This window comes from Paramacrobiotus metropolitanus, unplaced genomic scaffold (genome assembly GCF_019649055.1).
Source record: "Paramacrobiotus metropolitanus isolate TYO unplaced genomic scaffold, Prichtersi_v1.0 Parri_scaffold0000002, whole genome shotgun sequence".
NCBI lineage: Eukaryota > Metazoa > Tardigrada > Eutardigrada > Parachela > Macrobiotidae > Paramacrobiotus > Paramacrobiotus metropolitanus.
In genome coordinates, this window is record NW_026570222.1 from 1736485 (window position 1) to 1755768 (window position 19284).

Consider the following 19284-nt stretch of genomic DNA (forward strand, 5'->3'; position numbering starts at 1 on the left):
TATATACAGTTGCGCAGGTCCTATTACACTATGCATATGATCTCTGAATATTGCATGGGAAGTGTGGCTCTTTATTTTTTAATGATGTTTACCACACTTCGTAGTCCGCAGCATTGAAGTACTCGTACCTTTCTGTGGTTGCGGCTAAAATCACAATTAAAAACTTTGCTTTAAAATTAGTTATGCGACATAATATACATACCAAACACATACTGCGTTACATATGTCATAAGTTCATAACTATAAGTTCATAACTATAGCGTATAGCGTTCAAGTGAACGTTAGATTCAAAATTGTGCGGTAACGGTAACAACAAATTCTGCATCCCTTTTGATAACTGTAAGTTGTGGCTTATTCCTGTAGTTAGACTTCGGGTACAAAACAATAATTACCGAAGCGTACAAACTATAGTTCGGCGTGCCGTATCTATATCTATATTAAGAATACAGTATCATTAAGTACCCGGTAAAGCAAACCAATGCTATAACGATAAAAACTACCTCGAGCTTGGCACTGTTGAGCCAGCATCGTATGTTTGATTTGTTACAAAAAGACCATCTAATGGCAAAGCGAAATGCTAAATCAATGGATAAGGGTTTTTGCAAATTATAAGTTAGCGTGCAGGTTCCGTATCGTTAATCACGAGCCAGCCCGCGTAAACCAGTGGCACTGGTGTGGTTTGGCGAGAAAGTCAAGTCAGATCGGCAAACACTACACAAGCCGCTTTTGCAAATGATATGTTTGTTTTTAACCTGCTGGTGTAGTCTTGGTGGTTACGATATGGCCTTCCACTAAATATGTCTGATCATGACGTTTGTAACCTCTGTCTACGCAAATGAACAGTTTACAGCGTCGCTGCTCGTCATATGTATCAACAGTTCTCTTCAAGGCTTCCAAAGTTAAATTTTTAATTGCGCTAATCCCTAAACGATTTGCCAAGAGACTGCCTGTGCTACACGAAAGATGTGTCTGCGTTATAATTCTCTTGTAATCAGCATCCGGTCGCCGGCCAGTCCCATTAATGGATATCCCGTTATACTTCATTACATTGCAGCTGCTCGCATTACCGATTCCGAGCGGGTTTAGCGATTGTTCATCGTTTGTCTAACAAATCCTATCGTCTGACACCAATCAACCGGACAACGTCTGATTCTGTGCTTCTGCAACCCGTTGCAGAACTGAATGTTACTAATATTATTCTATCTGTCGGAAACCGGGAGACTGCCTCATGTGTTTCCTGGCGTGCTTCGTTAATGGTCAAAACTACCGTACCTTGTTCGGATTTTGTTGGTCAAACCCTGTTAAGAATGAAGTTTTTTTCAAGATTCTTTTAGAACTTGTTTTTTAACGAAGCAGGTTTAATTAGTTGACATCTCCAACCGCCGCCGATTATTAGCTGGAGCCGTTTATACTTCATGGCAAAAATTATTAAATTTGGGCGACTGTGACTTTCACGCTCGTCATCGCTCACGATAGTACGCGTACATACGTACCTAATTCCCCTTCTGCATTTCTGGAGTCTGTTAGCTGTCAATGTTTAATTATTCGTACTCTCGTTCCGCTGTTTGGATAATTAATGTCCCCTTGGACTGGGCTTTCTAAATCTTCGGATCGCACGGCCAGCGGATTTCCACAATGGACTGGTGTTTTAATTCTGCAAGATGTTTTAAACTGTCTGATCTTCTGATTTTGTTTCTATGCGCATTTTCATCCGTATCGCAGTGGACAACACAACCCTCTGCGTCGGCAGTTACACTCTCTCCTACAGCCATTGTTTGCCCTCGAAACTGCGATTCATCACTGTGTCATAAATATTTCCGTGGTTTGACATTGTGTCCTTGTTGTATGGCGAAAGAGCGACATCATCCAGATGGCTTCTGCCGCTTTCTGGATAAAATCAGAGCGACGACAGAGTGCTTGCAGGATTATACCTGCTTTGCCCTTCGTGCTGGAGCAGAAGGCGACCAGTTCGCTGACTTTATCAACATGCCGGTAGCGTGCTTAGGTATGTGCCTGCCACTAGTGACGGGATATAAATTTCCGGTTATTCGAACACATTTTTGGTCACACGGATTGACATGCAGTAGTAGGCAAACATTTTATATTCCGTGGTACCATACCCATCATAAATCTCCCCAGCGCGAGTCAAGTTGCTCTTCATTTAGGCATAGTTAAGTGGACCTCTCGTCAGTGTCCGGATAACCTTGGTCAAAAGACAAACTTTCGCCGTGTTCAATTTTACGGTAGTTTTTTTATGAACTCAATGCTGCTGGCAGGAGCTGATAATGCAGTTTAAATCAGCTTCCTGCCATGGTTCTGTTTTCAGTTTTACAGGAACACAAAAATTATTCCAAACAAATAGCGCTAATTGCATACTATGTACAACAAAATCTCTCTCTCTCTCTATATATATATATATATATATATATATATATATATATATATATATAGATATATAGTACGATTAGTAGCATTCACATCAAGCTGAGTATGGTTCTCACCTTTTAAAAATAAATGAGTATTGAGTAGTATCTAAAATTAGTTTAATTAATCTGATATAAATGGAAAAGGTTGCTTATTTTTGAGGCGGACGACTGCAACAAAGAAAACCACAAAACAGGAAATGCGCATAGAAGTATGCCTATCATTCTTGCGAATAAAAGCTTGAAATTGTGAATGTCATTGTTGTGCTTTGCGGCTGACCAAAAATTAATAATTTGTAAAATGATGCTATTAAGAGGGTATATCAATAAAGAAAGTAATGACACAAACGATCGCAACCATTTTGGAAAGAACAGTTTGAACAAGTAACAAAAGTTGCAGCTTCGTTCTGGTCGCTATTTTTTTAGCTTGCATATACTTATATTGCATGCGTCGTATATGTGATCCCTCCTTGATTTTGAAGTATGACAGCTTACGGTACATCAATATTTTAGAGCCAGTGGTCATCTCCAATTGTCCGAATGTCGAATTTAACGGGAATCCCTATCCGTGGAAATGCAACTGCTCTGCCATTAAGGATAGCCGCGCAGGTTGCAAATGTGAGCAGGCAAAACCATCATCAAATATTTTGGATAAAACTCAAGCCTTTGACTGCTTATGTAACCGGAAATGCGCAGTATCCCACCGGTTGCTCCCCAAGACCACATTTATTGACCCATCCGCTTCAACAGGTACAGTGTAAGGCAGCAAACAAGCTTGTATACGCATGTACGCGCATACAAACTCTTGCTAATATCATTATTATTTAAAAATATCTACCGTGACGACTAGTACTGTTATAAGTAACAACTTCATCACACCGCGTTATCCGTAAGCCACAGCACCTTGCTTCTGCTCTTTCTATACAAATTTACCGTTACAACTTACAATTTGGACAACAAGTACCATTCTGGTTAATGAAGAAAGTTTACCGGTTTGAACAATATTATATATGCCGTACACAAATTTGCAATTCTCGTTGGCACTTTCCAGTTTCCAAAATTTTTCAGAGTGGGAGCATTCCCATTTCCCGTGATACTATAATACATTATAATAATTAACTGGCTACTAGCAGCTTCTAAAAATAAAATGTCATAACAAAACACATTTTCGTCTTTTAATTACGGCGCTATACTACAGATCGATCGATCGATCCGTGATTTCTTTTGTAATTTTAGCAGTAGATGGTATAACAAAAAAGGATGTGCTGTGAATATTTTAACTACGTGACACAGCGGATCACGCAGCTGTGGCATGTGAAAATAAACAATTCATAGAGCTCTTTGTTACCTAACTGTCTGCATTTAACTTTTAAGTACTTAATAAAGTCATCTTCCAACGGTGACGCCGGTAAGACTATAGACTGGGCTTACATACGTACCTGTACTTACGCTGTTATTAACTCAAAACCTTGGATAATGATTTCTTGTCGGCATATATCTAAGTAGCTGCTGATAGCTCTGTGCACAACAGTGAAACTATGGCACCGATTTTACACCACCTAGTTATTCTGCCTAATTCTGGTAATATTAAGTATACTGGTAGTAGTGGTAGATGTTTTAACAATTAGAACTGGTCCCTCATGCACATGCTTGGCTTCTGTTTTTTTGCTATCTTGCAAGTTCTAATTACTACAGGGAAAAGTCAGTGGGTGGGAAAAATAAATCAAAACAGTTGTGCAAGCTTGTCTGCCCTTCAATTCACTTTCCGAAGTAGTTTGCATTACGCTTTAGTTGAAAATAGCAGGACCATCTAGAAGTATGCATAATTGCATCACGCGTATTAGCACAAGTGCATGGGGCAACGGATTAACCAATAATTATTATGCCCTTAATCACATGAGAAAGCCGAACAATCCAAATGTGAATACTTGTACTGCTTTAAATGGTTCTGTGGTGCATGATCATGGTCATGGATTCTCAGTACTGCTGAAACCTAAATTTTATAACCACAAGATCAAAGCCCGTGGTACATGAAAATGCAACTGTATTATTGTTAGCGGCAACTACCGCAATGGCTAAAAAACTTTGCCGCGCGTATACGACCCGAATAGGCTGAACGGTACCCAGATTATTTTAATACCGGCCGGCATTCTCTTCTCACCATCACTCGGCATGCATATGCTTTTGATCATGAAAGCACCGATTACATAATTGCATAATATAGGCGTAAGTATGTTTAAATAAAAGGTCCAACAGATATTACACTGTCTCAAGATATCAGCTTCGGGGTTTGCTAGTCAAAATCAAACGAGCTGAGTAAACCGTAAACGAACACGTGAATGAAATTTACATGGGTTTGCTTCGTGCATAATTGGACTGCGTGAACTTTGTTTACTGCGATCGTGGTGCGTGCTCCATTGTATGAAGACTAAAATCTTTATGTACTTATTATACAAACTTACAAGGTAGATAACCTCTTAATCAGTGACAAATTCAATGTCATTTGAATCAGAGGTATTTAGTGGCAGTGTGCCGGTTTCACGACTTTTATTTCTTTACTTAAGCGGAGTGTTGTAGCAGCTTATAGTTAAGTTATTGAACCCATACGGAAAATGGTATTAATTTACCGATTGTAGGCGGCTGACAAATTATACAGTCTCTAGTGTGATATTTACAGTCATCGTTTTCGTATTGCTTTCTAATCCGCATGTTTTATTTATATACACTGCATTACTGCATACTTTTCACGCTGTTATGGTGGCTCTTGTTAAAAAGATGTGATATTATTCTGAATGTTTCGAAATATCGTTATCTGATCCGTCGCCATAGACAAACAACCATAAAACGATGAATATATGGCACCTACGTCAGGACGAGAAGGTTGGACGGATTATAACGCGAATCATATGTGTCCTTAAGTTTCTATCCTTCTACGATCGGATTCCAGTGCAAAACATTTTAAAGCCCACAATAGTATTTCATGTTTAAGCTGTTGTAACCGCGCGAAAGGCATCTTCGCCAAAAGTACGAATGCTCATGATATGCTGTACAACGGAGATGTTTTATGAACGGCACGTCGATCATAACTTGTGTGACTAATCAGCTGATGTTGTCGTTTTTTTCCGTTTGTTGATTTATCAGCGAGAGAACCGCGTATCTGCAGATACACTTTTACGGGATAGACGGACAACTAACTGTTTTGATCCAGTGGAGTTTATTAAACGATGCACGCTGATTTCTGCTTCATAAACTGCTGTGTGCATTTTTGCCGCCAAAATGATCTCGCGGTGCTCTGATCACAACGTGCTACAACTGCGTTATAGTAAATTGTTGTGTGTTAGTATTTACACCATCGTTCTCATATCAGATTTAATTGCCGCATCGAATGCGCGCTGTCCGGGTGATTCTCAGTATCTTCCGGAACTAGATATATGTCAGTGCTATCCCTGTCCAGAACAGCCATTATGCTTGTTCGGTACACAGCTAGATTTATTGCAAACAGCAGAAGGAATTCCTGGACGATGTTGTCCAGATTACGGATGCATCCCCATCAAAGGTTAGAAGTGAGAATACTCAGAATACCCATTGCGGTCTATCGCGTAATATTATTATGCCATTTTTGCATGTTGGCCGGTCTCCTTTCTTATGCACGGACATTAATTTTTTACTTTGTTACGTTATTTATTCTTCCATTAGTGCATTGTTCAAATTTCTACACGGTTAACAAAGTATTCACAGAGACAGGGTAAGATGTAAGAGAGGGGCGATGTGTTTCAAAGCAACCGTAAATAGTTATTGTTTTCTTGTTTATTGATATTCCACTTAGTGATTTGGCTGCGTACGGCTAAAACCAAATTGTTTTAGTAAGTCCTGAAGATTAATCGTTCATACTTAGCAATATCTCTTGTGTAAACACGATATCGTATTATATTAATGCTGTGTCAGTTTATACATCTGATAACTTTTATAATCAATCATTAAGTAATTTCTTTCGCTGTGCCGGAGGATACTAACTTTGATATCCATCTTTTAATGTATGATAATGATATTCTGCAGCTCGTAAGCCGTTGCACTGACAATTTTTTTGTATATCTGCATTCTGCCGTAATAAAATAAAATCACACGGCCGATTTTTTGGCATGGTAATTATGCCAAACTATGGCTGTACAATCTGTCGTGTGCCATACGTTTCAGTATTACATATGATTGATTTGGATTTGAGAATTAATTTGTAGAATATACTGTAAAATCGTGAAATATTCTGCAAGCTATGTTTTGGACTTTTCGTGCTTGGCAATATAAGAAGCATATGCGTGGGAAAGTAAGATGTCCATAAACACAACACTGTATTTCAAACCGAAAGATCTTGGTTATTCCTGTGTGTAATTGTACATAATATTTATCTTTTCCACAACTGTCCGAATGGCATACAGTTACGGTTTTGAACTGCGGATGCGCACGCAACATACCATATATTATTCGCTTTTAATTTAACCATCGGTGCATGTCCATCAATGTTTACGGACAGTCTGTTTGCAATACAGTCGTTTCACATAATGGTAGTTATAAGAATCTTTGCTCCTTGCATTGGCAGTTCAGGGTGAACAGTATGGGAAAATATTGTGTAATGCTAGGAGGGTCTTGATGGTGTCGCCGATTGGCATTAGCAATGAGTAATGACCTTGTGGTCATAATTTGACGGAACCGAAGCATTTTGGAGGTCCATTTTTAGTATCTTATTAGCTAATAAAACTGATTAGAAATGTTATTCTAGTGACGCGTTATTCTAGTGCAATGTCTATAAATTATATAGGGCTCAAAAACGAACAATTACTGAAGAAATATGAATATGTACCAGCTGACAATTCGCCACGGATTTTATCCTTTATTAGCTGGTCTTTTTAATTATTTGAGTTTAAATCCAATATACCCAATTGACTGCTTTTAATAAGCTGAGCAGTCTTCGAATATTTTAAAATTTAATAATATTGTGCAAAGTAGTCCATGACCACAACAGTGTACGTGTCTCTTTCCAACTGCGATTTAACTTTCTGATTTTCTATTAGGTTAAATTGTCCGCGGTGCGCTTTAAAAAATGCTACGCCTGTGCCGCGATTCTCAAGCCATTCAAACAATGTTGTTTTTCCTAGAGCACGATTGCACAGGAGTGACTTGTCCACCGGAAAACATCAGCTGTCCGGATGACAGTGTATTATTGGCAGGTGTACTGCATCCGGATCAGTGCTGTCCTACACCTTCACGGTAAGGGTTCTATCTTGTCGGCAAAAGTGTTATCAAATTAGAGATGACCGCTGAAGAATGCTCCATCCATAATGAGGGCTCTACTTGCCATTGTGTGATTTTGTGAACTTCGCTCACATAAACGGAACGCGAAGTGATGTTGTCGCATTGATAAGTCACTTCAATTATCGGCTGCATAGGCAAACGCCTTTGTTTGTCAATAATGCGAACTATTTCAGCATTTTGCAATAATCAAAGCGCCGCGACACTGTGGAGGAATTTTATTTTCCCATTACAGATGCCAGTGCAAAGCCAAATGTCCACCGACGGTTTGTCCTCGGGCCACTAGTATGACAATGATTCGGCGCGCTACCCACGCACCCGGTTCCTGCTGTGATCGTTTTGTGTGCACTAGTGTGCAGCAGCGATCTTCACGCACCAATGGTACGTTCACACCGGGCAGTCGTAATCCAGTAATCCAAAGAATGGCGTATTTGCAGATTACTGCAACAAAATAAGCTTTCTGGAAAAATTAGGTTATAATGTTTGGAGTAATATTTAAAATCCATGCTGTATTTTGTACTTTCACATAACTGGAATATATGGAAGTAACACAAGGATTTGTGCCTGCTGTGAAAAGCAGTGCGCAAAATTCGCATTTGTAGTAGCGTAGACAGAGGAAATTTATTTTCTCTACGCTTTTCACAGCAGCCACATGGACACAACCTCGTACCATTCTTTTTTAAGTAAAAAGTGCGATTGTTTGAAAATTTTTTGATAAAGTTTGGCATGTCTTTTAATATTGTTTCGTAGGCCCGTATTTACAAATTGGTTTAAACTATTTCAAACACTTGACCACCTAAAGGGTGCTTGATGAATATAATTTCCGTAGGGTCTAATCCATGAGAAAATATAATGATGTTGACGGCTGTGCATCTATCCACCTTGTCAAAGCTTCTTTAAACAATGACAATACAATCCATTTCATTCTGGTTAGGTTTAAACAAATTCAAAGGCTAAATATAAACAGTGAAGCTCTAGATTTTGCAGTCCACTAGAACACGTCACTTGAATGTAAACATTATAGGAAACCGAGACAGCTGACCAAAAAAGTGCATGGGAAACTTAAGTCCGTTAAGTTGTCTCATTAGACGGTTAATGCCGGTCACCTGCGTCGGGTGACGCGATTAAAATTATTACTTACACATTTACTGTACAAACATGCATTTACCCCCGGTATCGACATTTTGGCCCAAGTGAGCTAATGCTTAATGATTGATTTCCGGATATAAACGGTATAGGTTTGCGCTGTTGACATTGCTGATGGATTTGTTCTAGATAGTGCTACTGATCGCTTAACCTGCCTGTATGACAATGAGGAGTACATGGATGGTGAGAACTGGACAGATGGGGACTGCATCAAATGCCAGTGTAAAGGCGGGATAGCCTTCTGCAGCCACGAACAGTGTCCTAGATTGCACTGCGACCAGCCCATACTCAAAAAAGGGACATGTTGTCCTTCTTGTGATGGTAAGCAGTAAACTTAGCTACAACGAAAGTTTTAATGCAGGATTTCGGTAGCGGCTTTACTACCAGCACGACGCAATAAGGGCGAGTGATGCACTGGCGCACGCATACAAGTGTAACTGTAAAATCAATTAGTAATTCATAATAGGACATTGGTGCACATGAAGTTTTGTATAAGATTCATATACGCTGATATGTCATAATGAGATGCGAAACCTACTCTAGTACTAGATTCGTAATTATAACTTATACCCTGTGAGTGTTCCTTGGATTTTGTTTGACCCTCGGATTTCAACATTTTTTAAAAGAAGTTGGGCGTTACGGTGGTGAAAATATTATACTTAAGTGATTAACAAATCACAAAAAATGCCGCAAGGGATAGGGTCAGTGTAATACAGGATACTTCGCTCCAAATCATTGCATGGCGCCATGGCATAAACCAATAGTAAAAGAATGCTGCTTGATGTTGTATAAAAGTTCTTGTGTAATGAATTTCAGCGTAAGTAAAAATTTTTAAATGCTCTTCGGCCACAGTATAAGTACCAGTATCAAAAGCAAAAATATGTAGAGAAGATTTTGAATACCGGATGTGTGTCAGTATACGCTGACAGGAGGCGTCTAAATATCCACTTAAATATCACTAATTCAGTCCTGGCTGCATTAAGTACAATATCTACCTTCCTTCAATGCAGCTGCGACAGCTTCAAATAAGTGGATTTTTAAGAACCTCTTAATTTTCACAATACTCTCTTTGCTACCAATTGTAAGGTTTTAATAGGGTATTAAAACTGCCGACAAGAACCAGTTTTGCCGAATCTGTGCGTAGAACAGTAAATTATTTATTGAGCTGATATTTAGCCTATGCGGCAGTCAAGAACAATCCGTCAAGAACATTGCATGCTTCAGAAATACGGGTGCTAAGCAGTTCGAAATAATTATACTCAACAAGCGGAGTGGATTTAAAGTAGATATACTAGGAATACATTTATCGTAAATTCTACGGAGCCTTTGTTGGTATTAACTCCATAGAATTTTTATTACTTTATCAGGATGCGTAACGGCAGCGGGTGTCACACACAAAGAATTTGACGTCTGGAAGGAAGATGACTGTGTGCATTGTTCATGTGAGAACGGACAAATTCGCTGTCGAATTGAAGACTGCCAAGCCAATTGCCGCAATCCGAAAAAGATTGATGGGCAGTGCTGTCCAGTGTGCGACAATGGTAAGATGAATAGTAAGCACGTAGACCCTTTTTGCTGCAGTTACAATTTGGATTATTGTTGCCGGCGAAGATTTTTGCTTAATATGTATTTATACTGACAGATGATGTGTCTTTCGTCGCCTTTCCAACAAACTGTCCGCAGCATAAGTGCGAAAAACTTTGCCGCCACGGTTACGTCAATGACTCCAATGGTTGTTACAAGTGCGAATGCACAGTCGGTAGGTCCAAAAAGTGAACCATGCATGACAAGGATATACAATGCGCGCCGCGCTTGTGAAAATACTGTATAAATAAAAACCATTGTAGATGTAAAAAATATTGAAAAGTGAAAATATTGCATATTTGAAATTGCAAGTTGTCATTGGGTTGTCAATCTTTTTGCACAAAATTTTATTTTTTTGTGTAACCGACTCCACAGTTCTTTGTGATATTGATCTGTGTTGCGGGAATTTATTTAGAGTATCTATTTTGCATACATATGCAGTATGCATTCGCGTGCACGAAATTAGATTGTTGTTAAATGCAAATCTCGACTATTTACTAGCGATACTTCCCGACCGAGAGCAATGAACTAATTGTATTCACACTTCTTCCTCCAGAGAACTGCACACTAACATGCGAATTTGGCTACGAAACCGACACGATTAGCGGAGAGGCCACATGCAGCTGTTTGCGTAATACGGTGCAGGAAGCGCGTAACCTGATCGGCAACATCAGTGCCATGTGTCCTAACGCCACCAATTGCACGGACACTTCGTGTCGTCTCAATCATGACCAGCCGGATGCCAACGGATGTCCACGTTGTGTATGCGATCGATGTCCCGAATTCCGCATCGAAAAATGTCCTGTTGATTGTATTCATGGGTATCAGTACGATGCGAAACAGTGCCTGACGTGCAACTGCATCAGTCAGGATGATGCCGATGATCATCATATACTTACAAGCAGCACTGATTCTGTGTCGACGAGCAGCTCCATTTACATCGCCTACACATCCTCCGAGGAGAACTTAACACAGTCGACGACATCTTCATTATCGGTGTCGGCCAAAACAACACTGGCCAGCCCGCTGCCGGAAGCAGCGCTGCGGTCGGTGTTATGCGCTAATGGAACGGAAGAAATGCATCCCTGGACAGAAGGATGCCACACTTGCATATGCTATAATGGAAGAAAATTGTAATGATCTCGGCATATATACATGTAGTAGCGTCTGGCCTCTTGTTTTATCGACCGCATTAATTTACAGGTGTGATGTACAGTTTTGCCAGAAACCAGACCAAAAGAGGCCGGAAAATGCATCTGATCAGGAATGCTGTGATAATATTTATGGTAAGAGGAAAATAACAGCCAAAATTTTACTAACTGCGTTTCTATGTTACGTAACAGCAACATCTCAGAATATCTGAAAATGGTAATAACAAATTAAACACCTGTGATCATCACAACTACTTGACATGATTGAATTATATAAAAACCGCAAATGTCAAGATAATTTGCCACTTGATTATGATGAGTATTGATGGAAACTAAAAGCCACTTTAGTGGTGCGTAGTTGTTGTAGCGGTTCATAAATTGTCAGGGTCTTCTGCATTTGACAGCTTGACATACTCTGTACTTCTATCATTGAGTGCAAGTTATGTTTGTTTCAAAATAACAATAGTCACCTGTAATCAAAAGAAGCACTTGATTACACATTATTTGCAAAATAATTAACATGTGGCAATTTTAATCGGTTCCCCTAAGTTGAATTCTTAAGATAGGCTGTTTAAAAAATTCCCGCCGTTCTAGACCTATTCTGCGTAGGAGACCTGAATGTAACGTGTATTTGCACACTAGTACTTGCTTTTTTGCTTAATATTATTAATCAGATGTAGTTGATTATGACCGTACTAATGTACACTCGTACTATTGTTAAATTGAAGTGATTTTTCCAGGCTCGCGTTCCGAGTTTTCTCAACCACCAAAGACGTTATGTGAAGCCCTACCGGACGGGACACCCATCGGAGATTCACACTGGCTGCCGATGAAACTTTGTGGTACCTGCATCTGCCAGAAAGGCATTATATACTGCACAGAAGATCCATGCCCTTTGGACGTTTGCAACGGCACGTTGGTACAGCAGGACTTCGCCTGCTGTCCATCGTGCATCGACCACCCAGAAAACGACCATTCCACACAATTGCCCGCAAACCATCGAGCGCAGACGGGTTGCCAAACGCAGCAGCAGACTTTCCCATCGGGTGCAACATGGTGGGAATCGGCGTGCCGATCGTGTCAGTGCATCAACGGTGCGGTCCAGTGTCAGGAGGTCCAGTGCAGCAAACTGGATTGTGACCTTGCTATACGGCAAAAGGGCAAATGCTGTGACACGTGCTTGAGTAAGTGGAGCCATGGAAGACAAATATTTTGTCGTTCCACTTAAAATACCGCTGCCTGCTAAGAAAAGATTACTGTTGCGTAATATCTTATGCTCAAAAACGCATAGGCGTTGTTATTTATCACCATTCAGAAAACTGATCTGGCTGTAATGAATTTCATAGCACTGCATTGCGGCCTGTGTTGAGGTTTACATGATTGGTCTTAGTATGTTGTAAGCGGTTGTATTGTGGTGCACATCGGGTCGTGTAATAAGTCGTATTGTTTTTAATAGCGAGACACCGATTTCTCCATCAGTTTGCAAATCTACTGGGAAATTAATCAATATTGTAGGCGTATTAATTTTACACCCACACTAATGCATAAGATTTTCATAGATACGACACTCGATGTGGGCTGCATTTACGGCGGCAAAACGTTTCGAAGCCGTGATCACTGGAAACCATCCGAGTGTTCATCGTGCGCCTGCTCCGACGGTCAAGTTATATGCGAGGAGTTGAACTGCCTACCATTATGCAGAATTAATAGCCTTGGGCCCTGCTGTAACGGATGCAACTTTGGTAATTTTATAGAAAATAATGTATTTTTATACGCTTCCATAGCAAATAATGTATAGAAATATAAACTAAAGAAATTAATTTTACCAAGCATAGTTAACAATACGAACAAGTGTAGTGAACGCATGACGCTTTAGACAGTTCTAGCAATTCTTAATTCTTTGCACAAGAAACTATGCAGTGTATTCGCTGGATATAACCATAAGTACTGCATGCAGTGCAAGAAATAATATTTTTATTCTAAAACTAGAATAATCACACGAATGAACAATTGAACTTCTGTTAAAGCATGCATCGACAGTTTTGTGAATTTGACAATAAAAGTACGTTTTAGTGGCCTGTAATTATCCAAAATGATTACGCATGCGTATATATGCATATACTGATCATATCCTTCATATGGCGTTTACATGTGGGTACTGATTCAGTCCATGTCTTCGCATTTTACGCTTTCTACAAATACAAAGTACTAATTAATTAATTGTTTTCACTTGTAACGCCATTTTTTATAGAGACAAAACTGCATACGAAAAAGGTCAACGATAATACTAACGCATCTCCGACGGAAGCGCCTTATCAGGCCGAGTGGATGTTCCCCTTCTTCATCATTGTCATTTTTCTCATAATTATCCTGATCGCGCTTTTCTTGCTGGTCAAGAAATGCCGCAATAAGCGAACAATTCTGTACAGTCGACCGGAAGTGACGCGACTGGAGTCACCTGATACGGCCTCTTCATCCAAAGCATCCACATTGCACAAACCTCAGCAGAGTTCGTTTTTCTTTTCCGTGAAAAAGAATCAAGTACCGGTGTGATGCGGAAACACAATCCACAGCATCGGACGCCGTTCCCTCGGCTTCTCCCTGTCTTTGACAAGCTTATTGTGATTAATTGCCGCATGGGTGCTGCCTGATCGGCCGGTGCGTGCAGCCTTTACAACTCAACTAATACCAAGCATCTCTCCCAATTAGGTATATAGTTATTATTACTATTGTTATTGCTGCTATGAGCTGCATCCTGAACTTCAGTTTTGGGGTAATCAGACATTTTGATCTCATCTTCTGCATTCGACGCGGGTTGGGTTGAACAGACATGGCTATTGCATAGCTCGATGTCTTGGATAAAAAATGAGTAATATTCTTTATTGAAAATTCTGCCTAAGTGTGTCTTTGGGTGCAAAACTGAAATGCCATGCAGCGTAATGTTTATGCTCTGTTATTATGACCGTTTTCTCAGCAACTGAGATTTTTAACGATCATGTACATGGCTTGTTCTAACAAATAAATTTAATGGCAATAAAACTGACAAATATGCTGCACGTTGACTTAGTCTTTACAAGAACATTCAGCCGCCGTAATCAACGATTTCGCTGGTAATAAATTTACCACTCATAAACTGTGCGCTTCTTTCACGAACAAAAAGCTTCGATACGCTTATCGTTTACGATGTGTTTTCCCGAATTTCTCTTTTTTACAGCACTAATATAATTTGCGCATAAAGCACGGCTTGAATTACGGATTCACATACAGTCCAATCAAAAGTCTCGACACAGTGCACAAACACAGGCAATCGCAAAATGACTGAAATCTGGGTGAAAATCCACATATTTACGGAAGTGCGTTACTTCCTGAAGACTACGTCAAACAGAGACTTGAGCATTTCCGTATCGCAGACACTATCACCATTAACCATACTGCTTCAGTCGCCAGCAAATGTACTGGAAGAATGATCCTGCTCTGTGGCCTTAATCTCGTCCTTGGCACTCATCAATAACTGGGCTTCCTCGAAGGGCACCATAACTCGCAGCTCTTTCTCGGTCATCACGTCGATAATCTCGGGAATTCGTTGCGGGAAACATGCTGCAGCGTCCATATAGACCGCCTAGGCAGAAAAGGTTTAAATTATAAAAAAAATTTAATTTTCAACAAAATGCAACTTTGGTGTTTTTAAGTTTAAACTGTGCCACTCTATTCATCTGCCGCAAAAATGTCGCTGAAATTAAATCAGTGCGGCATCAACACAAAAACCTATGGAAAATGGGAACATAACCACTATTAAACAGAAACATTTTCTAAAAAAGACAGTACACTTGGACTCTAATAGTTTAAATTAAAAGTCGTCGATGCTTTCGCTTACCTTTGCCCACGGGCAGCTCTGGATGGCCCGATAATATATCCCTTCCGCACGAGCTAAGTTATCCTCTTCGCATTCAAACTTCAAATACATCCGCCACAATAATGGACAATGTCGGCCAACTTCCGATGTCACCGCTCGTTCAAAAAGCGCTCGAATTTTGTGGGAGATTCCGGTGTCCCGAAACGTTTTCAGGGAAATTTCTAAAACACAGCCACAACTTTTCATGAGTAAAAGAAAAAAATTAAAACACTAATTATCTTACCGTCAGAAAATTTTTGGTCATACGCGGCATTGAGGTTTCTCCAGAGACAGTATTTACGCTCGTATTCAGCGTACACCGCAAATATCCAGGGAATTACGGTGGCTGCGTCCCGCACACTGCGATCGAAATACGCACGAATTCGTCCACTCACGAACGCCTTCAACTCGTTCTTGATAAAAACTGTCAACAAATACGGATTATCAGGAAAATCAAGCAAAGCATAGTGAATAGCATCTCGCACGCTTTCGCTCGGAAGCTGGCCATTCTTTTGATGAAACTGATTAAGCATCACCATAAATTCCGTCAATATCTCCCAGTCCATTAAATTCTTCTCGTAACCCACATCAAATGCGCTTCCGGGATGATTTCGGCATCCTGTCAGAAATTCGCTGAGAGTTTTCACTGCATTTTCATGGCCAGACGACAAATACTCAAACAATGCCCAACAAATAGCAACGTTGCAGCGCATACTACCCAGAGCGTGCAATCCTCCGGTCGGATCAGCTGATAGCGGCGGACATCCTGCAGCCAGGTGCTCAAAGGCTTTTCTGGCCTTCAGAACGCGGTTCCCGTGTAATTCTTCGGTTATGTTAAATGTAATTTGTCGATTTTCGATAAACTGCACAAGGACACTGAGGGCTACAGTCCGAAGGCTAGCATCTTGCAGTTTCGATCCATTAAGCAGTCCTAACGAGTTCATAACGTAGAAGCGCACAAGTCGAGCCAGAAGTAGTGTTTGAGACGGGCTTTTATCCGGGATGGTCGAAGTGAGGATTAGTTCCAGAATCTTTGATGATGCTAAGGGACTGTCTTCTAGCACGCCTTCCGCGAATGCATACCATTCCCAAATAATGAGATCGTTACGATTTTTTGGCTGTTTAAGCAACGTTTTGGCGGTGGTGCGTATGTCTTTCGCGACTGCGCTTTTTGATGAACCCGGTGAGGAAATAAACTTTGAGAGTTTGAACTGCAGGTAACAGGCAACCAGGAATGAGGATTGAAAACCTAAATACATGCATGCGATAGTTTATGTCATTTTTACGTCGCGCCACAAACATTTCTTCAAAGAGAATAAGAATGATACTGACCTTGAAGTACTTGGGAAGATTGCTCAAAAATTCCAACAATCAAGGTTTCCGAGTCGGCCCAGCCATTCGCAAGTGGCTGAAGTAAGGGAAGCGCAAAGGAGTCAGGCAAAGCACCATTTGCGTGCGCTTCCGACCAGTTTCCAAACAGCGTAGTCCATGGATTTTCCAGCATATCCGCCAGCATGGTGCGCCAGGCGCAACTGCGCGTAGAGAAGCAACGGGGAAGTGGACATCGGAGCACATTAAGACTGATAATCACCATAAAAAAGGTAATATCCTGATAATCAGATGACTGCAGATCAAGTGGAAACCGAAATAAATATGATTCAATATCATCGAACAAAACAACCCGCTCCGGATCGGTCGGTTCGTCATCGCCACTAAATGGGAGGAGGAAGCGATTCTGTCGGTATCTTTCCAGTTTCAACCACAATTCCATAACCGAAGACGAGTCTTTGATTAATTGATTTTCGTCACTATCAACGGAATTGTCCAGATTATTTTTCGGAATGGACTGATCTTTTGTTTTCATCACGTTATTCCATCCGCGGGCATTTTCTGAGCCAAACCTAGGAGCTCCGGAATCCCAAAACGGTTCAAAGAAGACAAGAGCATCTTTGATGGGGGTATTGGCAGCGAGGTTTTCCGGAAACCTCAGGTTGAATTCCAACAAACCTTGTAACAATCCTGTGGCCTTTTCGTTATGACCACTCTGCATCCAGAAACTGACTAGTAAAAAAATAAACAAAACCAGATGGTGTTCGTGATTAGGAAGCGGTGAATGCGACTGGAATGTCCCTTCCAGCATGCTGCGCGAGATCGAGATAAATTTTGGGAACAGTTTACATGTTCTTGTCACTTGGAAAAGAGGAAAATATGAGCGCTGAAATTCATAATAGGCTTTCCAAACAAAAGGGTCGTTTGGATACGTGAAGGCTAATTTTCGCCATTCTTTGGCCAACTCATCTTTTTCCCACACCTCCTCACAGAAATTCAGCCGGCGAATTTTCAGGTCTATGTCAGCAGGGTTTTCCGCGATAGCTCGCTCGATAATGGCAATTTTCCGCTGAATTAACCCGTTACGTGTCGATAATCCATCATCCTTGGATTTCCCGGCAGTAAATGCATTCTCAATGATATCCTCCTGGAAGTTTAAAAACTCCAGCCACAGACGGAGATCAGTTGGATTTTCACGTAAACGTTCATTAAACTGCACAGTACGCGCGCGAAATGGATCACTCTGGTCAAATATTTTTTCTTCAGCTGGAACGGACAATTCTTCTTCCGGAAAAGGCAGATAATTTCGACCAAACGGTACCACGTCGGTTCGCCTGGGAATCCGTACTCCGGAGAATTTCTTCATGAATTCCAGCTCAACTTTAGCATTAAAATACCTCTCCAAGGGTACAGAAAATTGCGAATTTTTTCTAGTCGGTCCCAACGTCCATCTGGGCGGTCGCTGGATTTTGGACACATCCTTCCAGTACGTTGCATCAAACGCGAAATTAATTTTCTCCGGTTTATCCGCCACACAAAAGGCGGTCTCCGCTGATAAACCAGACTGCTCCAAGAATTTAATTTTGGGTTGTTGCTGCGCAGGGTCGGTTTTTACAGTTTTAGGCGGCTGCGGTGGCGCTCGTTGGTTAGCACGGCGCTCCTTTTTCCGCTCGCGTTTCTCCGCCTTTTTGCGCTTTCTCTGCATTTTCCGCAGGCGCCGTTCTTCCTCTTCGCCGGATGAATACACATCAATGACATCTCGTTCCGATGAAGCCTGTGCTCGTCGAACATCCTGCAGCTGCGCAGTGACGGTAGTAGCATCAAAAGAGAAGCTCGGCAATTTACCTGCAGAAGAAATAAATTCGATAAAATAAATGCAAAACTGGAATAAATTCGATCACCATTCGAATAGTCCTATTAGTAATTTACCAAAAGGTTCAAGATACATAATTACGCCAACACAGAAATATGAAGTGAAACAACAACTGACTATACGTAAACTGCAAGAGAAAGTCTGAAAGACTGACAGGCTTACTTTTAGCTGGAATCGTCACATTTCCAACGATTTGAACATCGACATCCGGCGTATGCTGCTGGATTTCCGGTGTATAAATAGCGAGGTCGGGCTTTCTCTGGTCCGCAAATGCGGGGAAAAGGGACATCGTAATAACCTTCAAAGTTCAACGAGGAGAATAATAATAATAATTCATAAGACTAAAATGTGAAGATACGAAGAAAGCCAGTTTCATCCATGATCCGTTTAACAACCTCCATACAGGCGAGAACCACAGTGTAATACCGTCCAGGTGGAAAAGCAGTCACAAGATGAAAACTACCGCCGTTTTGAAAGGGAACGTAGAGCTTAAATCAGTTTTGAATAATGTTTTCCAGGCTCCCATGCAGCTTTCGCAAATAATGAAATATTTAAGCAGTTAAAAATTTGAAAGGGTCCAAA

At 40.7% G+C, this 19284-nt stretch overlaps 2 protein-coding genes across 5 annotated transcripts; one reads left to right on the top strand and one right to left on the bottom strand.

Annotated features, from left to right (window-relative positions):
* Positions 1–692: 692 nt before the first annotated feature.
* On the top strand, positions 693–14675 carry LOC129581914 (cysteine-rich motor neuron 1 protein-like). 3 transcript variants are annotated; one of them, XM_055473216.1, is made up of 12 exons: positions 693–2005; positions 2937–3173; positions 7574–7685; positions 7963–8108; positions 9003–9194; positions 10241–10414; positions 10516–10632; positions 11014–11590; positions 11661–11743; positions 12349–12792; positions 13168–13350; positions 13860–14675. In XM_055473216.1, the coding sequence occupies exons 1-12, from the start codon at positions 1636–1638 to the stop codon at positions 14159–14161; spliced, it is 2937 nt and encodes a 978-aa protein (XP_055329191.1). In that variant the 5' UTR covers positions 693–1635; the 3' UTR covers positions 14162–14675. The 3 variants fall into 3 exon arrangements, with proteins under 3 accessions (XP_055329191.1, XP_055329203.1, XP_055329198.1); XM_055473228.1 differs by lacking the exon at positions 693–2005 and adding an exon at positions 5253–5979 and having other exon boundaries at positions 3078–3173; positions 13860–14674; XM_055473223.1 differs by lacking the exons at positions 693–2005; positions 2937–3173 and adding an exon at positions 4961–5979 and having other exon boundaries at positions 13860–14674.
* LOC129581902 (nuclear exosome regulator NRDE2-like) lies at positions 14625–19244 on the bottom strand. Of its 2 annotated transcripts, XM_055473194.1 has the most exons (5): positions 18865–19244; positions 16833–18674; positions 15745–16749; positions 15483–15682; positions 14625–15227 (listed from the first exon to the last, which is right to left on the bottom strand). In XM_055473194.1, the coding sequence occupies exons 1-5, from the start codon at positions 18989–18991 to the stop codon at positions 15045–15047; spliced, it is 3357 nt and encodes a 1118-aa protein (XP_055329169.1). In that variant the 5' UTR covers positions 18992–19244; the 3' UTR covers positions 14625–15044. The 2 variants fall into 2 exon arrangements, with proteins under 2 accessions (XP_055329169.1, XP_055329177.1); XM_055473202.1 differs by lacking the exons at positions 14625–15227; positions 15483–15682 and having other exon boundaries at positions 15762–15924; positions 15986–16749.
* Positions 19245–19284: the final 40 nt, after the last annotated feature.